Consider the following 25,285-nt stretch of genomic DNA (forward strand, 5'->3'; position numbering starts at 1 on the left):
AGACTAGGGTCTCGTCCGTATGTCTTATGCGCAAAAAAAAAAATAGCTTGCATGGGAATCATCTATCAACTATGTAATGTCATCTCATTTTCAGTATATATTACATCATTTGGATTTGTTTTTTATTAGTGTAAGTAGATCTTCACAATACCATAAGTATAATTTCAGAAAAGTGACAGCATGTCTTCTTGATTCCGGCATGTTAGGCTTTCCATATAAGCTCAGTGCTGACTGTAATAACACGACACAATGTTTATTCTTATACTAAATTTATATAAGCGTTCCTTCTAATTTGTGAGTATGTTTTAGTTTTTTGTGGAGTTTATGAAACTTTACAACGTTTTACTGTCCTTCCATCCGATGCGTACGATGTGCAGCAGAGGTAAGTTGTCTAATATACTTGGCAGACAGCCTAATGCTGCTCATCACCTTGGAGATACATGGTTTAATCATCCACTCTGCCCTGCTGGGTGCAGCCGGTGCCGGGTGCAGCTGGTCTCCTGGCACTGCACAGTGACAGAGTATGCCTCATCAAATACAGTCAGGGCCAATTTGAACCAAGGGTGGCCTAGATCTAGGCTAAATGGACCAAAAGTGCAAATTAGGGAGCAGTATGGGGTGGGGTGGGGTGGGGCGGGTTGTTGGATGGGTCAAACAAACACAGGATTTCACCCGGGAGACCACTGTTCGTATCCTGTGTGAAACCAAAAGTCAACGTTGACTTTTAAATTATGTAAGTTAACTTTCCTACATAAGGTTGTTAACTAATGCCACAAACATTACTTTTTTCTACCCAAACCACAATCTTTTACTAAACCTTACCAAGTTGTTTTGTTGCCTACACCTAACCAAGTAACATAGGTTTTGTTTGACAATGGGAGTACCAGAGCGCTAAAAAGTGACGCCAGGGGTCCAGACCAAGCTATCGGCGATTGGTACCATGTGAATAGATGATAATGGCCTTCTGAACCTACTAGTAGGAGTAGCAGGCTCATTCTAACCCATATCTATGAGGCTGATAACAATTGATAATGCCCATTCAATGGAGTGATACTGTAACATTTGAAACTGGTAAAAAAAATGGCCAAAACATTGGGATGTAGGCCTCTTGGCAGAGCAGAGTGACAGTTTGTCTTGGCTTCTAAAAACAAAACAAAATGGGCCAGAGTTGGCCCGTTAGGTTAATGCACATAAAAGGACTATAATATACCACTCATGACTCTTGGCAATAAATAGTGGCTGTTTTTACCAAAAGGCCTAAAATAAGTAATAGCGACCTGGGTTGCTGCGAAGCGGACCCAAGCCAAGAAAGATTCTTTAAAAGAAACTAAACCACTGGCAGAATTACATACACACATTCTGCACTGCTCCTGCATTGCTGTAAGGAACACAAGAGGAATTGATTGCAAAACCCTGCAGCAGGGGACTGTATCACAAAGCAACATTTGTGGGTTATCCATTTATGGGCTTTACTCAGGTTTTCTTTTGTTGCAAAGATGGCTCCCTTATTGGGCAGGGTTGAACTTCTTTCTCATGCTCCCTTTTGTATATGTTTATACATTTAATTTTTGTGTGTACAAATGAGTCCAACACTATGAATGCCTTCCAGGAGAGAGAGTATGTGAACCCCATTATCCCCATATTCAAATGATTAGTACATCTTACTCCTCTATATAACAGCCAGCTTTAAGACCCGCCTCTCTGTATTGCCATTGGAACAGCTATGTGAAGCTATCATTGTTTCATCCGGATAATATTTCTTGTAATAATTTTGACCCAGATGATAACCAGCTTGATGACATCAGCTAGCTAGGAACGCCAATGTTAGTCTGAGTGAAGTCACGTAGCTCAAAGAGTGACAGACTAAGTCGAACTTGCTTTGTGATACAGGCCCCAGGAAAACAGGGATGATGCAGCAAGAATAGCTACCGCTGACATTTCATTTATTTGTTTATTTGACAGGGACAGTGTTCATTAATCAACAGCAAAGTAACTGTAAATGAGCCAGAGTTAGCTCAGCCGGCTTATTTTCATCTGTTGTCCCTGGCTAGTTTTAAAACGGCAACCTAAAAAAATAATATACAGGAAAATAACATAATATGGTCAGCACTTAAAAGCAACATATACAGACCAACATTCAAACATGCACACAATGCACAACAACAAGTAACAAACACAACACATCAGACAGCAAGCAAAAAAACAAGACAAGAAATGATCAACAGTTTAATATAAGTAGGTTTAAAAGTGGATAAACAAATCTTGAATGGTTATTTAGTTGTAGACAATTATGAAGTCAGAGGGGTTAGGAACAAACCAAATGTGGCCAAAAGTGGGAAAGGTTTGGGCCAATAGCGAATAAACAACTACCTGCTAATATGTGACTTTTCTCCTATCGGCCCAAAGTTATGTCACACCTCGACGGTAAAGTGAATAATGGGCTCATTTTACACTAAGAATCTAGACTAAGCAGCATTTTTCCTCACACGAAAAGAACAAGAGGAGGGCTAGATTTCCCAAAAGCACCCTGACATCTGCGAAGAGCTTTGCTGCTTGCACCTTTGCTGCTCGCACCTTTGCTTGGATTTAGATTAATTCAGTGGAAAATGCTCCCGGGGAAACTGTAAGAGCTTTAGTTTTAATTCACCTTTTTTGAAAAAAAAATATTTTAGCGCAAGAAACTGAGTTTTTACCTTCCTACAGAAACAGGGAGGTCCGTTTTGTTTCTTTATGTTGTTCTCTTCCCCCATCTTCTTCTACTCTTATCTCCTCCCCAATATCCTCTCCTATCTGTCTCCAGTTTGTATTGTTTCCTTTCCTCCATCGAGCAGAAAAGAGGTAAAGCTCAGTAGCCCACAAGCCATCGCAGCTTGATGACTCTCTCTCTCCTCCATCAACTCATGCCTCCATCTCTCTTTAACCTCTTTCCCTGTCTATTGCAATATTAAACAGAACTAAGCAGGACATGGGCCGTGGCACAGGGGAGGAGCTGTCCTGGGAGAAACGACCTGTCAGCGACTGTTCGCTCTTAGTGTGTGTGTGTGTGTGTGTGTGTGTGTGTGTGTGTGTGTGTGAGTGTGAGTGTGAGTGTGAGTGTGTGTGTGTGTGTGTGTGTGTGTGTGTGTGTGTGAGCAAGATAGAAAAAAGATGGATAGTGCTGGAGTAATAGAGAGAGAATAGAGAGAATAGTAGAGAGAAAATGGATGTGACATTATGTTTGACATCATATTATTAAAGTGCTCATATGCTTTTTGGCTTTTCCCTTTCCTTTATTGTGTTAGATGTATCTTTTTTGTGCATGTTATAGGTTTACAAAGTGAAAAAAAGGCCAAAGTCCACCCCAAAGGGACTTACCGTCTCCCACAGACAACACTGTTCACGAACTGCTCAAAACAGCTCTATTGTAGTCCAGCCTTTACTTCCATGACAAACGCTCGTCATTTTGCGTCACTTTGTAACACAAGTTATAATGCTCGCCTAGCTGCTAGTGTGGCACATTCTCAAACCAAGCTAGTTAGAGCGGAGCGTTACGTATGAAAGACTAATGTTGTTAACATTTAAAGCTATAGTGCGTAGTTTCTGTCTCCCCCAAGAAGAATTAGTAATGACAATAACACTGTTGGCACGTCTACATGATACAAGCTTTACGTAATCGTGCATGCGCCCCCACCCCTCCTCCAAGCAGTTGCTAGTAGCCAAGGAGGACACAGAGGATTAAAAAAACATGACGGACTCTTCAGAAGAGGTAATTATCTTCACTCGAGTTTCTGTGCGTGAAAGTCACCAGACGACACAATCTTCTGAACATAGCCATACTGAGAAATACAGAGAGAGTTGTGTGGAGCTGATAGTCTTAATTAGCTTTGTAGCAACTCATTTGGCAACGGCTTGAATGTAACGGACGTTCATTAATATCAAGAAGTTACGCACTAAAGCTTTAAAAAAACTTGCCACTCTGAAACGTCTTGCTCCAGTCTAGGTTGCGAAGCTGGTTCGGGTTGTTCTGCCTGTGTTTCGGGATCAGACTCAGGTTTTAACATGTATGGCTGAGCCAAAGCCATAGGTTACCGGCTGAAGCGGGTTTGTTTTGGATCACACTAGCTTGTCAGGCCCCGCCTAGTCTATATCCACGACCTTCCACTTCCGGGATTGCTCCGTTGCTGCCGGAAATTCTCCAGTATGTTCTTTTCGGCCGGATGTCCGTTACCTTAAGCTATCTTTGTGTTAGAATTCTAAACTCCAGTCGATTTATGAGGACTATGGTGCTCCTCAGATGTCTGCAGGGTAAATCCCGACACCTAGCTTGAACATCATAGCAATATAATATGAGGCTTATATTGTCATGATTCAGTAGGCTCTTCCACCAATAGGCCTGTCCCACCCCTGTTCTTTCCTACATATTGACTGTATGACTGATGATCAGCTACATAGATGAAGAAATCATGAATGTACCATATTTTTGTTTCTTTTAAACAACTGGAGCTTCTCTGTTTTTGAAGTACTCCAGATCACAAAAAATTTGATTGGATTTGAAATTATACATTAGGTGATACCAGCAATGTTGTGAATTCGACCATATTGGATTTTCTTAAGATCTGTGCCTCCAAACCATTGCTAACTGGTAATTATTGAACCATTGCTAAGTAGGTCCTAAATAATTATGGATTAAGGGTTATAGTAGACAATGATAGATTACTTATAGCTGACTCCTAGTTAGTTAGCGGCAACATATCATCATGAATCAGCACAGTGACTCTTTGCTCAATGTCTGTGACTAACCCTGAATCACCTGCTAAATAACACTTGATATAACTAATCAAGCCCTAATATGTACATATTAGTTACTATTTTCTGTTTTCTCAAGTAATATAAGTATATATTACACTGAGCTGTTACTAGGAATGCATCATTACTTTATGATTATTCATCATTACTCACCATTTCTGTGCTCCCTCAGGTAGATCATCATTGTGCCCAACTGAAAAGTAACTGCTGAGTTTTAACTGGGAATCTACAATTTGTTCATGAATGACACAAGCCAGAAACAGCAGAATTCTGGTGAAAGAAAAGCATTGATCATATTCAGAACACATTGACATTAATATTCACATCCATATGTCACATTATTAGCTAACACAGCCACACTAGATGCCCCCAGATCATCTCTGTCTCTAAGAAATGCAAAACGAAAAATCTGCTTCTATCCTACTACTGACACTTGCACCCTGGACGCTCATCTTCTTGGGGAGTAAAAGTTAATGTACATGGTTATGGTTTGCTTTGTAATGGGGTTAATACATGCAGGCACTCTGGAGCTGCTTAGATAAGATGTGCACAGCAAATGACATGCCATTTTGACTTAATGTAGCAGCTTTGTGATGCCAGCCCCATGTTTCACTTCAGTCATGGTGGTCTGATCCAACAGGCATATGGTTGGATTTATGGTTTCAGAAACAGGCGTACATCAAAAGTAATTTGTGGCAATTAGATCAGCCTTCTGCCAATTCACTCACCCGTTTCGAAAGTTAACACTCCATTGAATGGGCGTTATCAGTGGTTATCAGCCTCATAGATATGGGTTAGAAGGGGCCTGCTACACCTACTAATAGGTTCAGAAAGCTGTTATCATCTATTCACATGGTAACAGTCACAGTTAGCGTGGTCAGGACTCTTTGGCGTCAGTTTTTATTGCTCAGGGAGCCCCGTTACAATCCAAACAAAACTAACGTTACTTGGTTGGGTTTAGGAAAAGATTGTGGTTTGGGTTAAAATGCTTATGTTTGTGGCATTAGTTAAGAATGTTACGTAAGGAATGTTACAGTTTTTGAAAAATTTGAAAATTTTTGAAAAAGTCAACATGGACATTTGGTTTCACACAGGACATAAACACCAGTCTCACAGGTGAAAGTCCTGTGTTTTATTTGACCCATCCACCACCCCAAACTTCCTCCTTACATGGAGTTTTTTTCGTTATACTACTCCTTACCGTTGTCATCCTTAATACTACATCATCTTACAGTGCCGCGGTCGAGCAGGTCAATATTTACGCGGATGGGTGATCCAGCATACCAAGAGATGGTAACGGCCTACTGAGCCAACTACGAGGTAGAGTAGGGCCATACCGCCTCAAATCTACGATAGTGATAGCAACTGTTATACCATGGTCTGGGTGAATACTCAATTCTGATTGGCAGGGTTGTACATTAAAAAGTGATGGAAACCTACTAAGGAGTTCAGGTGAAACTGACTTTTTACTGTTCTAAATTAATTTGTTAAATTAAATGGAAAAAATATTTGAATATCTTATTTCCAGCATGTGTGTATTAGCGCATGTGTCTGCGTGGCCACACATGCATCCGTTCACGTGACCATGTAAAACAGTGGGTAAATGTGTATATGATGGCTCTTCTCTGGAGCCAGTGTAGTGTATTTTTTTTTTTCTGCACTAGTAAATGTGTAATGACCATGTGCGTGTGTTTTTGGTGTTTGTTCATGTGTATAGCTTCATACAGTATGAGTGGTAGCGCCAGTGCTTGTATGTAGATAAATGCACCTACGTGCATGTGTTTCCAGCAGGAGCTAAATAAATGCTGCAGTGGTCGAGTTAAGTATAGAACTACAGAGAGAGAGAGAGAGAGAGAGAGAGAGAGAGAGAGAGAGAGAGAGAGAGAGAGAGAGACACAGAGAGAGAGAGAGAGAGAGAGAGAGAGAGAGAAGAGGTTCCCCGAGGGATATCCCTGCCTCTCCCTCTCTTTCTCTATCATGCCCTCTCTCTCTGAGATTTCTGGCCGGCTTTTCCCAACCAAACGTACATGTTTTAATTATCAGGCGCTTAATAAATAATTTCAAAGTCACCGGGGTGTTTCTAAAAATATCCTGACAACTGAATAATGGATTCCTTTGACCCTTCTCAGCATTGTGCACTCTGTGTGTGTGTGTGTGTGTGTGTGTGTGTGTGTAAGAGAGAGAAAGAAAGCAGTTGAAAGAGAGAGAAAGCTCCTAAAGCATGTTGATGAGATGTATGAGGGGAAGAAAATGGAAATTTCTCTACTATACATCATCCAGCTTCTCATTAATATGCAAAGTTTACTGAATAACATATATACCTCCATGTCAAAAGGATATATTGTTCATTCTCATTCTGTGTATCAGGCTTGTATCAGGCTTTATCTAAGGCATTTAAGACTGTTAAACAAGCTATATTCTTTTGAAGATGAGACTTTGCAGCTCAGGGTTTTCATCATGATCACATTATGATCAAGGGTGTTTTAACTCATGCATATACTGTACAGGACAGTTTATTCAGTGGTTCCCTCCTTTAGTTCAACTAGTTTGACCAGGAGCCATTTAAATGCATTTTTCTTTTAAAGTAGCAGTTAAGTGAACTAGCTATTTGCATTTTATAGCAGTGCTTCATCATCGTCAGTTAAACGCGTTATTAACGGCGTTAACGCAAACCCATTTTAAAGGCGCGAGATTAACGTTCTTTTTGGCATAGCAAACTTTGTAGTTTTTTTCACATGCTGTTGCAACAACTAGTAACGTCAGAAAAACTACAACACCACACCGGATCTAGCTAGACCAGAAACAAAATAACAGGCCCACCGCACACGTGCCTGTTGGGCTTGCGAGCCGGCCAAAGAATAGTAGGCTACTGTTACGTTTTGAGTGGATGGCGAGCGCGAGACGCCGAAATGGATGCCAATAAGATTCTGAATGGCAAGTTTACTTTTAAAAAGTTGCCAAATGGTTCCATTGACAAGACCAAAGTGATCTGTGTGTTTTGTCGTTGTGAACTGAGTTATCATCGCAGCACGTCCAGTCTGAAATGCCACTTGATGACAAAAGCATAAACCAAGTCGATCCACTTTTCCATGTTGATAAGAGCATTAAAATGAGAAAAAATAATTGAACAAAAAGAAATCTAGGGACATTTAGAATAGATAAAAATGTGCGATAAATATTGATTAATTGCGAGTTAACTATGACATTAATGCGATTAATCGCGATTAAATATTTAAATGTTTGACAGTACTATTTTATAGTTGAGGTACTTTGCCGATGTTTTTAAAGCAATCTGCAATGACAGGGCATGCTAGCATTTGTTGCGTTGCTTAGGACACGATGAAAAAGACAGCTGGGAGGTTGATAAGCAGATTGCTTTTGTGGGGAATCAAACCTGTCAACTGTGTTCTTGTTCCTGCTAAAGTTGTCGATTCACCCAAATAATAAATATAAAAACTTTTCTCATTCAGTTTTGGATTTACTTGTCCAGGTTTTGAGATATTAACTATAACTATAGATAATCCAACTCACTGTCAACACTTTTCCTTAGAAGTCATTTTTTATGCTCTGTGGATTATCCAGGTAAACCTGAACATTGCTGTGAATGCAACAAACAACTTTCCATTTACTTCCATTGTATATAATGCCAATGTTTTAAAATTCTTGCTTTTTATATTATGGCAGACGGCAACTACTGTATGGTTAGCTTGGTTAGAGAGGCCATAGTTATGGCAAAAGGATGGTTACAGTATGGTAAGGGTTAGACAACTAAATTGCTTGGTTAATGTTAGGGAAACATCATCAAAATCAGAATCATAACATCATGGTTACAGTTAATAAAAAAGTGAATGTTGACTGCCAGTCTGTACCACTTCCTGCTTTTGCACTAAACATTGGTATTGGATACAAATAACCATGTGCAGAATCGCCTAATATGGACATAATTCCTGAGGATACTGGGCTGATCCAGAAAAAGGCCCTGAGAAGGACCATTTATAAGGTTAGGAGGTAACAGACAAGCACTGTATTTCCTGCAGTCTATTTAAAGGTGCACTATGAGTTCCTGCATGGTTTCAGCGCAATTTAATTTTTGTCTCAAATCGTAGGCATCGCTCCTTGATCCACTAGCTGCCTGCCCCCTGAATACACTGTGAAAAAGCCCGGTCTCAGGAGACAACACAGGGCTCGTAAACATCAAACAAACACTAGGGGCACAGGCTGTGCACCAAAATACAACAAACCACTCCAGCCAATCACCGACAAGATGGTTGGGGGAGGGGGTGGGGTTTAGTGACAGTTAGTCATGGCAGTTACGGAAACATGGGGGGAGGGACGAGCATGCTGCTGTTTTGTTTGGAATTTACTTGGAACGTCAACAGAAGTGACCATGCAGGAACTCATAGTGCACCTTTAACTATAGTGTTGCCGCTAATAGGTCACACTTTAGTCTTTACATACTTATTGGTACATTATGTGTGCCTAAAATATATATATATATATATATATATATATATATATATATAATAAAATAAAAAAATAACAGCTAAATAAGAACATGTACATCTCAGCACAATCTTCCAAAATTATTGTAAGTGATTAAAATAAGAAATACCCATGTTCAAAAGGAGTAGGAAGAAGTTAAAAACAAACTATTCTGGTCCTATCCCCTTTTTCTATTTCATACTTTAGTTAAATACAAGACAATTTGATGCTTCACTTATTTATATATGTTTACATACACATACATGTACCATAAATCTACCAACCTACACGCACATAAACACATGCATACACAGACACACAGGCATACATACATACATGCATACACACCCACACACATATACACATCTTTTTCTTTTCCATCTATTTACTTCGTTTCCTTGTACAAGAATTTGTATCAAACCGAATAATAACCCATCCAAACTACACTTAGAATATAAGCCCAGGAACCATACAGTCAGTATACAATACTATCCTTTTCGTATCCATTTAATATATTCATCTATCATCATCAGTCTCTTAAAATTGCTCATTGTTGTACATGATTTCATCTCTTCGGCCAAACAGCCCTTGGATACTGTTGATTATTTACTTTGTACATGATTTTTGCAGTTTTAAAGTCAACAATATCTTTGAATTTTAGTGCTTTTAGTTTGATGAAAAGTGGATTAGTTGGTGCTCTATAAGTGGTTTAATTTACAATTCTTAAGGCTATCTTTTGAAGGATGAATATAGGTTCAGTGTTTGTTTTATAAGTGTTTCCCCACACTTCCAAACAGTAAGTAATGTATGGCAGTATGAAGGAACAATACAACGTGTACAATGAGCGTTGATTTAATAGGTGTTTGGTTTTTTACAGTATTGCAATTGATTTGGATATTTTGGCCTTAATATGATGTATATGTGGCTTCCAGCTTTATTTTTCATTGATTATTACTCCCAGAAATTTAAGTTGAAGTGGAGTAAAGTGGCAACAAGTTGCAATTAATGGGGTCCCCCAAACCTAACCCTGCTTAGGGCCCCCAAAAGTCTAGGGCTGGCCCTGGCTGTGTACACCATCTCAATGTTGTCAAATCAGTCATTAAACACGATCATTTTAGGATTATTGTACATTTGCCATAACGCTGTAAACTGTAAACTTCCCAAATCTCATGGTATTCAGAAAAACAGCTCTATATTATCAAACCACAATGATCAGAAGATCAGAACAACAACGCTACATGTAAAATCCAGTGTGGTAAACTGTAGTTTCAGTATCAGTGCTGGATCATAGAGATACTCTTCTTCTAATTATGAATTAGATGGATTGCCAGAGGGGACCACTAACTGATCCCTCAGTATATCACAAAACTGCTTTGCGTGCCTCAATAAAAAACGATGCTTGGACTTCCGAGATGACACATTATATGGTTATGTGCAAGCCTCTGTACGCTTGCCAATGCTCTTTCCAGATTCAGGACCCGTGCCAGCAACTTCCTCCTCAGCCGGTGAAGGACACAAGGATGAGTGAGGAAAAGATAAAGGAAAAGGGAAAAGAAAGAGAGAGGGGACAGGAGTTGCTGGCACAGGAGTTTAGGGTTTTAAATCCCTAGAAATTGGTTTGGTAAAAGTATCACATGTAACATTTTAGGCAAGGTCAACAATTTGGTGTGGAAAAGTGGAAATTTATGAATAAAAATCAAGATGTTATTGGGAGAGAGCATTATGCTCAGCTTACATTCCCCAATTATAGTTAATAAATGACATATATATATATATATATATATAAAAATATATATAAATATATATATATAAAAAATGAAAAAGGACAGAGGGAGAATTTACAGTATGTAGTAGGAGTGACAAGGTGTAATGACAGAATGAAAGAGGGGAAAAAAGAGTGAAAGCTCCATGCCACGTGGGCCAGTGAACCCTCGCGGCAGCAACATCTTGTAAAGTGCCCCCTTCAGCAAAACCCACACACACACACACACACACACACACACACACACACACACACACACACACACACACACACACACACACACACACACACACACACACACACACACACACACACACACACAAGGCTTGATCCCAACTCCATAAAAAGCTCTATATCAGCGAGGAGACCGTCCATTAGATAGATGGAGGACAGCAGGCCAAGGTCTAGAAACTGTAGCAGAGGGAAGGGCTGATCTCAGACAAATTTATTATAGAGTGGACACAGTGATCTATTTATGAAGTCATGTTCACACCTTTTCACTTCTCTGCTCTGTGTTGGACTTCAGACTCCTTCCACAAGGAGGCCTTTTTACAGGAGGTTACAGTTTGGTTATAAATACAGCCTTGTGGTTAGCTTTTAGACTTCTGGAAAATACAGAAGGCCATGTGATTCTCCAGTGGAAGTTATGTAGCCACAGTAAATATATAATACATATATAACGGGATATCTCAAACATAGAAGAAATGTAATCAATGTTACTAATTACTCTGCCTGAAATTTCTCATGCTTAATAAGAGTCCAGGCCTGAGGAGATCTACATGCCAATATTGACTTATAGTCATAGTGCCACCTGCTGACAACAGGAAGTCAGCCTTATATGACAAACATCATCCGATTTACATGAAAATTACATTGTGTGGTCGACAGAAACATTATGCTAGCCCTATACTTTTGCCATGCCCATTTTTTTATAACTAATGTGTGCACAGAGTCCGGCGGTTGCACAAATGCACGGCCACGTCAACCCGTGTCCCACCGGAAATCCAATCTGCATTTGAGTGAAGGGGTGTGTCTATGTGTGAGCGTGTGCTTATATGAATTACTTTGTATGTGCACTACACTGCATGGATTGTATGCTTTCATAAATTAACTCAGTCAGAGCACAGGACACAGTGCTGGATTGCGTCATGAGCCCAGCTGCTCAGGACGAATACTGTGGAGCCTGGATCTGCTCCCATCAAAAATACTTCACACTTATATATAGTACACTGATTGTATTTTTAGACTTCTTATATAATCAGTTTTGGTTGTTTGTCTAGAATGAAGAAAATGATCTGTGTGCACATAGTAGATGAGAAAGTCTGACAAATTAGTTATTTAATAAGTCTATAAATAACTTTAGGGCACTATAAATAAATTGTTTCCCAGTAATTTCACCTAGTTGGATCACAAACATGTCCTGGCAACGTCTTTCCAAATGTTTCTATTAGTTTGATCTGCTTTGATGCCTTATTTCTAACAGCTGACGGGCTGTGAATGCTGCGATAAAAATAAAAGACAAGAAGTGATGAACTGAGATGAGAGAAATGATACAATGGAGTGAAGCAGCAGTTAGCCATCTTGCTTTCTTTCTCCTACTTCCTACGAACCGTCTTTCGCTTTCATTCTTCAGCTCTCTCTGTGTCTCGCTGCCTCCAATCCTCCCCCTCTGTTCGATCCCTTCTCTTTCCGCCTTTGAAGTTCGTCCCCTCCAAGTTCAGAATGCAGTGTCTTGAGAGATTGGGGTCAGGAAGGAAGAGGAAAACCCCCAACAACTTCAAAGGTCTTTTCTTGGGTTGTAGGAAGGTGGGGGTTATTCTTAACCTGCCGGTGCCCACTTAAATGCTTGAGTTGAAAATAGAGAAGTGCAGATAGAGGAAAGGGCATGTCACACGGTCATTACTGCCCTGCAGTACTGAAAGAAAAGGATTTTCTACAATATGCTAAATATCTACGTAACGTTTAATGATATTTATTTTTGGAATTAATGGATTGTTAAATTGTTGAATCACTTTTTTAATAGATTACTTTGTCTCAGAAAAGCTAACTAGAGGTGTTCAGTACATGTATTATTTGCAAGGGATCTTCAAACTGAACCAACTGGATGAGTAGCTTTAAGCAGTGGAGCTCCTGTCACTGCTGGTGAATGGTGATGTGTCCACTTACTGTTGTATGTATTGATCACTTAGATGAAGAAAAAAAGTGAACAAACTCAGCGGCTACATATCTTTGAACTGAACAAAATTATATTAATCATGTGATTCGCGGACACCTCCAAAATCTCAACAAAGCCTCGCTGACTCGAGGATCTAACCTGTCAGGAGGCGGGTTCTTAACGGAAAAGAAAAAATATGTTTGTGTTTTTGTACACGTTTAAAATACACAGCCACCTGAACGCCGCAAAAGAACTACCGCATGTGTTCCTTTACTGACGCTGACTGCTTTGTGCTCACCAGAGTAATTGCTCTCAGAATCTTACAATCCGGCCGCATTGCTAAAAAAATAGGCCCAACCATGCAACCTGCATGAGCCGTCAGACTAACAACAGGTTGCAAACAAGGTAGGTTGTTTGGGCTGGGATTTTCTTGTTCACCTTCGTTTTCAACTTCCAAAGAAAGTTCACCAACACCCGGGTTTTTCCAGGTTTATCCGTTTTGTCCAACGACTTGTGCTTGTTGTCCCGTTGGACACATGCTTAGCAATGTCACCCTCTTACGAGATCACAGCAATTACTTTCTTGAGTACAATTAGCTACGAAAATGAAACCCAAGTATTTTCCATCACATCAAATGATATCACAGAGTAAGATTTAATTTCATGCCAAAACATGATTAGATTCAGAAAATGTGATTTTTATTGCTCACAGCACAAACACACCATGACGTCTTATGTGTTTTAGGCTGGTGGACAATATTTCCACCAAATATAATAATACAAAGGAAAATGATTGGTTAATGAGCTGCCATCAGGCTGAAGTATTTTGTCCATCAGGATTCTTCATGTGGCTCTGCAACCACATTTTCAAAAAGTCCATGCTCAATATCTTTGAACGAGTTTCATGCCATATGGGGAAACATTCATCATAAACCCATAACACATGTTACCTGCCACTCATTACTCAGTTAATGATGTTATTATCTCATAACATGATGATTTCTCACAATTACTTCCATTGCTCTTCCATTCTCTTTACTCTCATTACTTACTGTATTATCGTCATTATACTTTTTCTCATTACATTCTCTCATTACGCCTGCAATTATTTTGTCTGAGAAGCGATCACATTTTCAACTGGTGTACGTCTCAGCCTGAAATAAGACTCCTCATATTTGCATGGTGTTCTGCTTTACACAGAGAAGTGGTGACTAATCTGACATCCACCCTTATCTGTTGCCATGAGTTCACCACCCACCATTTTCTCATGATGGATGGCTAGTGGGTGAAACACGGGGTCTTCAGAGGGAATCACTAATGTGACAGGGTTCAACCATATGACTTTACTTTAATATACTCAGATCCATCACCTTTAGACCCTACACGCACAACTTTTTCCTGCACTTTGTTGAAATTCTTTTCCTGTTTTTCAGTCCAGATGAAATTAAATTGCATGTTTGTTTTCTGCCACAGCTTACAGACATACTCTTTACAGTCCTGTGTTCTCTTTTCAGGAAAAAAAAGAAAAAGATTGGAGTGTCCAATGGCCTAATGGTTATGGTTATCATTTAACCCCAACGGCCCCTGTCCAATTCTTGCCTGGGAACTTTGTCATACACCACTCTCCCCCTGTATTTCCTCCCTATGTTTATACTGTAAGCTGTGCGATAAAGCACAAAATCTAAAAAAATAAATGGAAAAAATATGGAATATTATTGTTTGTCTCAAAAGAGGAATTCTTTGCACATAGGCAATCAAACCATTTCACTTGAATTTGCGTAGTCAGTAGTCACTGTTGTAATATTGGTTGATGGTGAAACACACGCTGACTATGTTTACATGCACAATAATATTGCGGTTTTCCCTTATTTAAAAAAAAAGACAATATTCCTTCTAAACTATAATAATAATAATAATAATAATAATAATAATAATAATAATAATAATAATAATAAAAATCCACTAATGGTCCTTTGAACATGCAGCTGTCAAAATCTTTATTTTTTTTTTAATTTTCCACCGGTGGCGAACAAATTATTGGCTATTTGCTTTGTGTACATTGCACAGAGCTGACTGTAAACAGACAAGAGGCTGTGTGTCGCAAACCGCAGTAAAAACCCCAATTGAGATGCAATTGAGCTCCCCCTCACTTTTTCTTACCTACTCAGTTTGTTGTAACCAAACTAACTCCTAGCAATCAACATTGAAGCATTGTAACCTACAACAGTGTACTAAACTCACTTTCAGCTTGGTTTTAGCAGTGACTGATACATGTTTTCCCTCAAGGGCTTACCACAGCATTATGTGCTCACCAATGAGATCTTTCGGCCCAACAAACTTCTATGCTGGATTTGACACAAGGACAATGAAGCAAAAATAGATTTCCATTCAGTAGTGGCACATCCCATTAATGTGCTCTGTGTGTACTCTTATGACTTAAACGGTGTGCAATGCCTAATACTAATACTGGAAAACCGGAAAAACTTTAAAGTTCATAGAGGTCCAGACCCTTGACACCCGAACTTCCCCGCACTATGTACTGCACCCTGACTTGCTGAACGATCTACCAAACTACCATGCTAAATCCAAAAAACTGTGCCGCTAACATCAGTTTGCAGTCTAGATAGCTATTTAGATCATTTAACCACGTTAATGTCGGACAAAATGTTGTTTGTCCTTAGCTTGTGAGCGCCGGTTACCAGCACAAGTTGGTTTATATTGTGTCTCAGTGCGCCTGCAGGCTGAGCTATCAATCAAACACATACACAAGCCTGCCCACTCTAAGGTAAAAAGAGCATTTCTGATGCATCTCCCAAGATCTTCTGTCATTTCAGTTGGACTTTAACGAATGCATCAGCTAATGGAAATCTTTCAAAAGAATTCTCTGTATGGACAGGGATAGAGGACTCAGGAGTGATGCATCAGTAGTTTGTCTAAACTTGTTGTTTACTGAAACAATGCAATAATCCTCTGTTTTACATTTCAGCCAGTGATCTGTGTTCCTGTAGGCCTAAGTCTCATTCCACACAACAGCTACTGTGTTTGAATGCTGCCCAACATTCTTCAATAGACACACACAGCACTTAAAATATTCACAATTGCACACCAATAGAGTTCCAGATGTTAAATATTTTGAACATTTATTGGACTGAAGCGTAATAATCACCAACTCAGCCAAATCTGTCTGACTTTCATGTGTATCACAAGTGATGTTGCCCGTGGAAAAGACATGTCTGGCCTGGAATGAAGATTCAGTGTGATGTCTGCCATGTATGTTCCCCATCTCCCAGTGGAGCCCACTGCTTTACTTACAGGCCCTCAGGTAAAGGCTGACTGCTATTTAAACAGTGCTGGTGAGCAAGGTATATGGCACAATCAGCTCCCCAGTGATGCTCACTTTGATGAATGAGCAGAGGTGTAAAGTATAGATTACCATTTTGGTTGTAGTGTCGAAATTGCATGTATGCATTTCCCTAAAGGGCTTTGTACTGTATGTGCCTGTGGATATGTGTGCACTCACTTTTGTTTGTGGGTGTGAGTGCATGCAGGTTTGTGTGCAAGCATAGAGACAAAGGTTGACATATACTATATTTAATTACCTCTTTTTGGGAAAGGAAATGCCTCTAAACTTTGTGAGCCCTGTTACCTTAATGGATGACCTATTTGGTGTTACTATGTGGTGTTTCCTGGGATAAGCCTGTCTCCATGGTTGACAGTAGTAAAGGAAAGGTTATGGCTCAAATGCATGTATACACAGATGCACACACACACACAAACACATATACAGTACATACAGTATGTGTGGAAGTGCACAACATGACCGATTAAAGAACGGCTATAAGTGCACCTACAGTATATACCAGTAACCGCGCCAGATGGTTTGGTACACAGAGCCATCTGAGAAGTCATCATTGGAAACTGTTTGGCTAAGGGAAGACATTTTCAAAAAAACAGTCGCAGCCATCACAAACACCTAAACCTTGGCCGTAGCTGCCAGTAGCTCCTCACCGGACGCTGATTGGTCCGAACTGCTGGTTGTTGCACACAAACACATTACTTGAAGCCTGACAAGACGGATTATTGTGTGATCTCGTGGTATCACGATAATCCAGCTGCCGTGCACCGTAAATATACCAACTCTGTCTCCTACAAATTTACATTCCCCTATAACAAAACTGCATCTTCAGTTACCTTCTGAGGGGAATGCATTTTTTCCCAGATTATGTTTGTCTTTGACGTATCACAAATAAGTTTCTAATCAAAGACCGTGAAAGTCCACGTAGTGAAAACATACCCCTATGAAATGAGACACCACTTGGTTTCGGTTACGTCATCATACATCATCGCTAGCTGGCTGCCATGGAGTCCATTCAAGGCTAGTCAGAGAAATGCGGGACTGTTGTGCAAATCAGCAATGTAACATTAGCGTAGCAAGATAGCGATTTAAAAAATGTTTCAATTAAGAACATGGTTGCAAATATATATGTACAGGACTGTGTAGAGCACAAAACAAGACTGTCGTAATTTTTAAATCAATTATTTAAGCCGAAAATACTTACATTTATGATACTCTGGGTACCCCTTGGTTTCCAAGTAAGCTTGTGAAAATGCTTTGTTTTAAGGGGTATCTACCACTTCCCCTTAGCCCTAGCCCTCGATCAAAACGAGAATTGGTATAGCCCTCACTCTCACGTGAACATGCAAAACTAAGGGGAAGGGGTAAGGGGAAGGGGTAAAACAGAGAATTGGGATTCAGCATTAAACTATTTTACATAATTTACATGCATAACTTTATAAATTACTTAACAAACGTACTTATTTCAACCCAAACAATCATTCTATTCTAAGCAAGGTAACTGCACTATCACTATCAAAGGACGTGAAGAAAAAGCTGGACTCAGTATAAGATCTTAAGTCTCTGCTCTATTTGGTATAAAGCAAACCGACAACTTGCTTTTACCACCTCAACTACTTATCTTCTCCTTCTGTTGTTAAAAATCTCTTTGTCCTCACCCTTACTCCTCACATCATCCTTTTTCTCCCTTGCACTCTCTTCTCTTTCCCCTTCTCCACTAATCTCTGCCTTCATACCCCACATATCCAACTCCCCCAGTTCTCACTTTAACCCTGCTTCTCTCTTCCTCTGTGACCTGTTGCAGGAGTGTGCCTGGTGCTGGGTTGCATGATCTTTCCCGACGGATGGGACGCCGAAGTCATCCGGGACATGTGCGGGGAGCAGGCGGGGAAATACTCCCTGGGCGATTGCTCTGTACGCTGGGCCTATATGCTGGCCATCATGGGCATCCTGGACGCCCTCATCCTCTCCTTCCTGGCCTTCGTCCTGGGCAACCGGCAGACAGATTTCTATCTTGATGATTTGCAGACAGACAACAAAGGTTAGTAAAGGAATAACGAAACAGTCAGCATTCTCATCAGCTCTCATCATCATGATCCATGTAGAAGACATGAAAATAAGGAGCAGCATTGTTATCACTCTACAGCTCCATGCACACTACATCAAATCAATTCTTTTTCAATTCAATTATATTTATAGTATCAAATCATAACAAGAGTTATCTCGAGACACTTTACAGATAGAGTAGGTCTTCAGTAGGTAGGTACATCAACGTGTGCAAAAATTCAAAAGTTGACAGATCTTCCAATCCTAGTTACACTTCCTAAGCTATGATTAGACAATCACTGTAGGAAAGGCAAAATGGGAAAGCCTGGATGTTGTTTTAGTTTTTTGTGGATATATGATGAAATTGAAAGAATAATGTAGATCAAATCTGATCAATTACAAGATAATGACTTTTTGCAACATTACATAACTATTGGCTGTTTTCTTCCAACTTGAACCAATGCATGTGAGGGCCAGTGTGTAATTCGGGGGATCTATTGGCAGAAATGGAATATAATATTCATAATTATGTTTGAAACTAAGACTTGTTTTGGCTTTTTTAGCTTATAATAAGCACTGCCATATTTCTACAGTAGCCCAGAAAAGAGAAAACAAACACTGGCTCTTGAGAAGGCCTTTATAGGTTCTTCTATACACTTGGAAAGGGAGGGCTGAAGGAAGGGGTCTTCAGCCACCGCTAGATGCCACTAAACCCTACACACTGGTTCTATAAGCCTTTAAAACCACATTACCATATAAACCTGTCTTATTTTTAGGCCTCAACTGTGAGGTCATTAACATGAACAAGATTTGCCCAGCTGAAAAATGACTGCACTCCAAACTGACCTCAGTAACTCCAGCCAAATTGCTTTCGGTGCTGTGTTCCAGAGTGGGAGAACGTCCTCCAGAGGGTTTCTGACAGTTTGCACGATGTTGCATCAGGACGCTCGAATAGCATTGTTTCAGCTGTATGGAAAGAGAGGAAGAGGAGGAAAGGAATGGCAGAACTAGGCAGTGGAGGGGCAAGAATAAAAGACACAATGCAAAGCTATAAAAAAGTCTCCCTACATAAGGATTATGTGATCGATGTTCAACAACACAAAAAGAAACAGCTAGGGTGAAAGAGATATGACATAATACATAGACTGAGATATATACAGACAGATAGAGAGCAAGATAGAATGAAGGAGAGAGGAGGAGTGAGAGGAAGAGACTGAGAGATAAAGAGAGAAAAGTGACATAAGATGTCTCAGTTCTCCGACGGTCCATCTCCATGATGGTTTCCATGGTAACTGGAGATATTCCAGAGCGTGGGCGTGTCTTTCTGTTTTTATCTGATTAACCTCATTGACAGTCTCAGTGATTTTACACATGAAATGCATCTAACGCTTCTTTAGCTGTAGCTTCTTTATATCAACTGATAAAACAAAACTGTCCATGAAAGCTTTTGTTGTCCATGTAGGTGACATAGGTAAAAAAGTAAACTGCATCAGCATTAGGTCCATAATGCAAAAGAAATGTGGATTTACATTCAAATATACTGTTAAGTATTTCAATAAATCCACTATGAGAAGCTCATAAATGAATCTTAAGCTGGACATAGGTTAAAAAAATGTTGTTTTTTACCCACACATAATGGTTAACTCGTACTTACATAAGCCGATTCATGTTTTACACAAATATGCAGTTTTTTCTGCTCTTTCTTCATCGTGTTTATGCCAACACTTTTGTTCTTTTATCCTTGCAGATTTTGCTGTGTCAAGGGTAAGTTGACTTTTGCTTCATAGTTTTGTGTCACATTATGTGTGCATTATTTTGAGGATTATGTTCACATGTGCCTGTGTGAAGCCCCATTAGCTTTTGAGCATTTTACAGTGCCCAGCCACATTAGCGGACAGTGGTAGTGAAGGAGTCTTTTGTCCTGCTAGTATTCATCAACAATCCCACAGATTGGGAATCCCAGCAGATTGTATGGTCATTTATTACTGCTCATACGAACTGGACCAGACCTGGCATTGCCAGATTAATTTAAAAAAATGCATATCAAATCTGGAACCACTCAGTTCATTTGAGATTTCCAAGGGGCAGGGCTTGACATTAACTTTTTTGATCACCAACCACTGTGGCTAGCGGTTTTACAAAAGCTACTAGCCACTCAGCATCTTCACTAGCCGCTACTTTGTGGAAAAGTATGTTTTATTTGAATAAAGTTGACTATGGTTTGCTACAATTAACTTGAAGAACCAGATTTACAACCCTTTTAAATGTAAATGAGCACTGTAAACTAGAGATGTAATTGGGCCTTATAAATTAGGCCCGACAAGGCCCGAGCTTGACAGAATTCGGCCCGAGCCAAACAAGTACATTTTGATTGACAGCTGTTTAAAAGCCCGAACCCGTTTACAGCCCAACATTACTCAAATGTGTGCACTCAAACAGCTCTTTTGCCTTTTGTCAATAATGAGTCATTTATACATTTTTTAACATTTTAAGATTTATTCATGACTAACGTAGGCTATAGGCCACTTGGAAGTTGGAACAAAGAAATAAAATAAGTCCTCCAGAGGCCAGTCTCCGTTTCACCTCCTCAGCATCCATTTTCGCGCTAATCAAAACGCATCACCCGACCGTTCATTTACCGCACAACCCGGAGTGCAAGCCCAAGCACGCGTAAAATGACGGGTCCCATCGGGTTTGGGCAACGATCTTCAGCTCTACTGTAAACATCTAAATCAAGACTACATAAAATATAACACTGCAGTCATCAAATATTCAGCTCTGATAATGTGTGTAAAGATCCTTTTTGTATGAAAACATGCAACCGAATAAGACAGACATAAAACAGTAGCTTCTTATGCATAGGCTAAGTGGTGCAGGGGTGTAGAAGATTTGTTGAAAGTAGTTGAAAGTGTATGGAGCACGCTCGCGGGTCACTAAGCAGCCAGCACACGCCCTCGGTGACGGGAAGCGGAGTGCACAGACCAAATGTCCTGCTAAATTGTCCTGCTACACGTTCTCTCTGTACTTCTTCTATTAACCTATTCCTTATACAGTCTATGACCTGTGCAGACGTAACTGTTGCCTCGGCTTGAAAGCTAGCTTTCACTATCCACAAAAAGCTAATAGTTTTCAGTGTACAGTCTGACTTACGTTAAGAGCTGTATTTACAAACCAGTTGCTCTGAAGCCGCTTTTCTGGACTTCGTACTTCACACTTAACTGGAGTTACATAATAAATGTTGCCTACTTATTTTAACCCATTTAACCACATTACAGTAAGTGGTGACACTACAGGTGAATTGAGAAAATACATTTTAACTAGCAGTTAATTGTTTACATTAAGATAATAGTTTTTTGTATTACAAGTTTTCTGAACTTTTATGTTTAATTATGCAAATTAGACATTGTCTAATTAAATATGTGCTAATTTGTAATCAAAAGGTTGGATAGGATGTTTTGGTATTTTTCAATGTGGACCCTATTTCCCCATGCATTGGTGTCTAAGTGACTAATGTGAATAAAAAAATCTTTGAAATATTGAAATCTTTTTTCCAGTGTTCCAGTTTTGAGTGAGAACGCTGTAACCGGCAGCCACGAACCGGGCTGCAATGGAAAATGCACACTGTCAGTTTCCATCCACTAAAAGTGCTGTTTTTGCTACTGAGGTTCAGATTATTATTCTAAGTGTCTGACAGCATTACGGAAAGGATCCCCACAGAGATAGACCTTTTATTTTAAGAGTAAGATCATTTTTGTTTAACATGAAACAGCCACAAAATCACATCGCCAAACCCACCAGACTCCATTTATCACTTAGACACAAAAACATAGGAAAATAAGGGTCCAGGTTGAAAAAAAGTTACCCTTTAAAATATTATTTTAGGAAGCAAAAAAGTGGAGCAATGGTATGGTATTTTTGCAAATTAGCACATATTTTATAAGATAAATATCTCATTTGCATAATTGAACATAAAAGTTCAGAAAACTTGTAATACAAAAAAAGATTGTCTTAATGTAAACAATCAACTGGGGAAGTTTCATGGTGATATATGTTAGTTAAAATAGTTGACCTATATACCTTTAGTGTCTCCACTTAACATGGGCTGCAATGGGAAATAGTGACATCACCGATTTCAGTATTTTTGTATAATACTTTCCACAAGTTGGATCTCTTAGGACTTTTTATAAGTTATAGAGGAGACCTTTATGACTAATAAACATTTGTTTTTTTTCTTACAAAATGCTTGTACTACATGTGGATTCGTGATTTTCAATTTATTTTTCATACGTCTCTAAATGAGTACAATAAGAATCTTCCTTGTTTGTTTTTTTTCAGATTGAGGTGCGGGACAGAAGAGAGCCAAGGTATGGAGTGCAGCGTCTTCACTGAGACAACTATGGCACTGGACAACGTGTCTTCTCTTCTCTTCTCTTCTCTTCTCTTCTCTTCTCTTCTCTTCTCTTCTCTTCTCCATCTGTTTCTTTCCCTCTCCTCTCTTCTCCACCTCTATTCTTCTCTTCTCTCCAATGATCAGGATATCACCCAATCTTAATGCAGACACCAAGTGTACAGGATTCTCTAAGATAAAAAAAAAAAAAATGCACTGGGAAAACTATATTTTCAAAAAAAGAAAATTATACAAGGTTGTACAGTGCATTTAACACTTGACTTTCTCAACGAATACCTTTATGATGGAAAAAAAAAAGATTTACTGTATTTAAAGTCTTGATTTGTGTGAGAAATTCAAACCTTAAGATGAAGAACCATAATGTCCATCTATGATTTATTAATGATTTATTTCAAAAATTGCTATTTAATGACTGAGTTTGTGTGTTGTGTACATTCATTGCTTCAGAAAGCAATTATTGATACTCCTGGTACAGTGATGAGAGTCGAGACTCGCAATACAGCGGCAAGTCCATAACTAAACATTCAAAACACTTCAACACTGACTTGAATGGCTCTTCATCTAAGGACTTTCAAATGTGAGAAATTTAAAGGAGTACCCCATCGCAGCTTTACAGAACCTAACATCTCTGGGAGATTCTCTACTGTACATACTTAACAATGTAAATAACATTATTGCTGACGAAAACAGCCGACAACAAAACCTCATCTGACTCTAATGCATTCGAGTATAGTATTTATAACCTGGTTTCAGTGTTCCTTGTGCCAGAAGAGCATTGGAGTATGTGCAAATCCATTGTGTTTATATGACTCCTCACTACTGATTCGGTGGGATTAGACAAATGGGAATAAAATGGATATCTTTGCTGGATATTCCACAAAAAAGCAGGGGTCTGTGGCTCAAAGTGATTGTGTATTACAATTTGTTTGATACAAAAAAAATCACGCTTTCCCTGCATCAACCCGGCCTCAAAACAAGCCTTCTATTGTAGTATTCCACCCTACAGTATAAAGTAAAAAGTTTAATTGCTGAACTGAATTGCAGCTGTCCAAGTCAGACTTAGAAATCACGTTTTTTTGTCTGAGTTCACTCACTTGTACTACCCTTTTACCAGTGTGCAGTTTACTCCAGTATAAGGTTCCAGCATACAGTGATCAGTTTACTCTACAGATGTCTTAAGACCGTGTGAATATGGCTGTATGAGTCGGCCTTCTCTCAGAAGGAAGCCCCAAGTGCTGCATTGTGCTAAGGTGATGTCACTTATTTGCTTTTTTGAATAAACTTGTATAAGTCATAGGAATTATAAATGTGACAAAATCACAGCACATAACCCCAAAAACAAAGACAAAGGTCCTTAAAGAGGACTAAATCACCTCAAATTGTTTCCTCTGTAACATGGGTATTAGTCAGCAGAATATACTGTGACTTGGTGTCCTACCATTGAATCCTTGCAGCGATGTTAGATATACATGTTTATCTTATTATGGGTAGGGCCGTAGCCAGGATTTTAGAAATACTGAGAGATTAAGGGTCCAAGTCCTTCCAAGGCACTGCCCCCATCCCCCTGATAAAAGTAGCCTAAAAGTAGCCAAACTGAAATATATTGGGTCTCATGCAAGAACGTTTTCAAATATTACTTCTTTTTCTGTAAGGTTTGTCATAGGAGTGTTCCACGACAGATTAAGCAAACTTGTAAATATCATCCTGATGAGCGCCACCTATTCATGAGGAGGTGAGCGCTAGTGAGCGTCATCAGCATAACCAGTCAACCCAAACCCCTAACCCTTTTAACCCAAACCCCTAACGTTTTTAACCCAAACCCCTAACCCTTTTAACCCAAACCCTTAACACTTTTAACCCAAACCTAACCCAAATTGCAAAAATGTTACCAATGAGTAAAAAGAATTATTTCACGTATTGGAAATCAGTGGACAAAAAACATATATTTATCAGTTTCAGTATGGTCGTATTATAAAAGGGACCCAAAAAACTAAATTAGTTGCAAACAACGTGCCATTACAGCAGAGCCGTACTGTACAGTGGTGTAGTCTAATGTATTGTAGTGGGTATACTGTACTGTATATATATTGGCCTATATATATGGGCCAGAATCTGCCTTTGGGGAAGGGGGTGCATATCATTCCCCCAGGGAAGTTTTGAGCGTCAGCAACTTCATTTTCTGCATTTGGATACGCTTTAATGCACCAATTTACGGTGAAAATACCTTTATTTAGCCTATGTGAAGAAAAAGAACACAGATGACAATTCAAAATATATAAAAAATATAATGGAA

The 25,285-nt window shown here is 39.4% G+C and overlaps 1 protein-coding gene and 2 long non-coding RNA genes across 3 annotated transcripts in view; 1 reads left to right on the forward strand and 2 right to left on the reverse strand.

The window, feature by feature from the left end:
* Positions 1-23,933, forward strand: part of lhfpl4a (LHFPL tetraspan subfamily member 4a) — a 28,816-nt gene extending 4,883 nt beyond the window's left edge. The window contains exons 2-4 of the mRNA XM_031286794.2: positions 18,343-18,579; positions 20,332-20,348; positions 22,920-23,933. Coding sequence (XP_031142654.1) covers positions 18,343-18,579; positions 20,332-20,348; positions 22,920-22,973 — 308 coding nt within the window. The 3' untranslated portion in view covers positions 22,974-23,933. The remainder of the gene's footprint in view (positions 1-18,342; positions 18,580-20,331; positions 20,349-22,919) is intronic.
* Positions 5,512-24,822, reverse strand: LOC118496483. The gene is made up of 3 exons (XR_004899069.1): positions 24,813-24,822; positions 21,656-21,659; positions 5,512-5,629 (listed from the first exon to the last, which is right to left on the reverse strand). It is a non-coding gene; the product is annotated as an uncharacterized LOC118496483 (long non-coding RNA).
* Positions 5,657-17,722, reverse strand: LOC116041019. The gene is made up of 3 exons (XR_004102823.1): positions 17,499-17,722; positions 8,966-8,969; positions 5,657-5,670 (listed from the first exon to the last, which is right to left on the reverse strand). It is a non-coding gene; the product is annotated as an uncharacterized LOC116041019 (long non-coding RNA).
* Positions 24,823-25,285: the final 463 nt, after the last annotated feature.

The sequence above is a fragment of the Sander lucioperca genome, chromosome 12 (genome assembly GCF_008315115.2).
Source record: "Sander lucioperca isolate FBNREF2018 chromosome 12, SLUC_FBN_1.2, whole genome shotgun sequence".
NCBI classification, from domain to species: Eukaryota; Metazoa; Chordata; class Actinopteri; order Perciformes; family Percidae; genus Sander; species Sander lucioperca.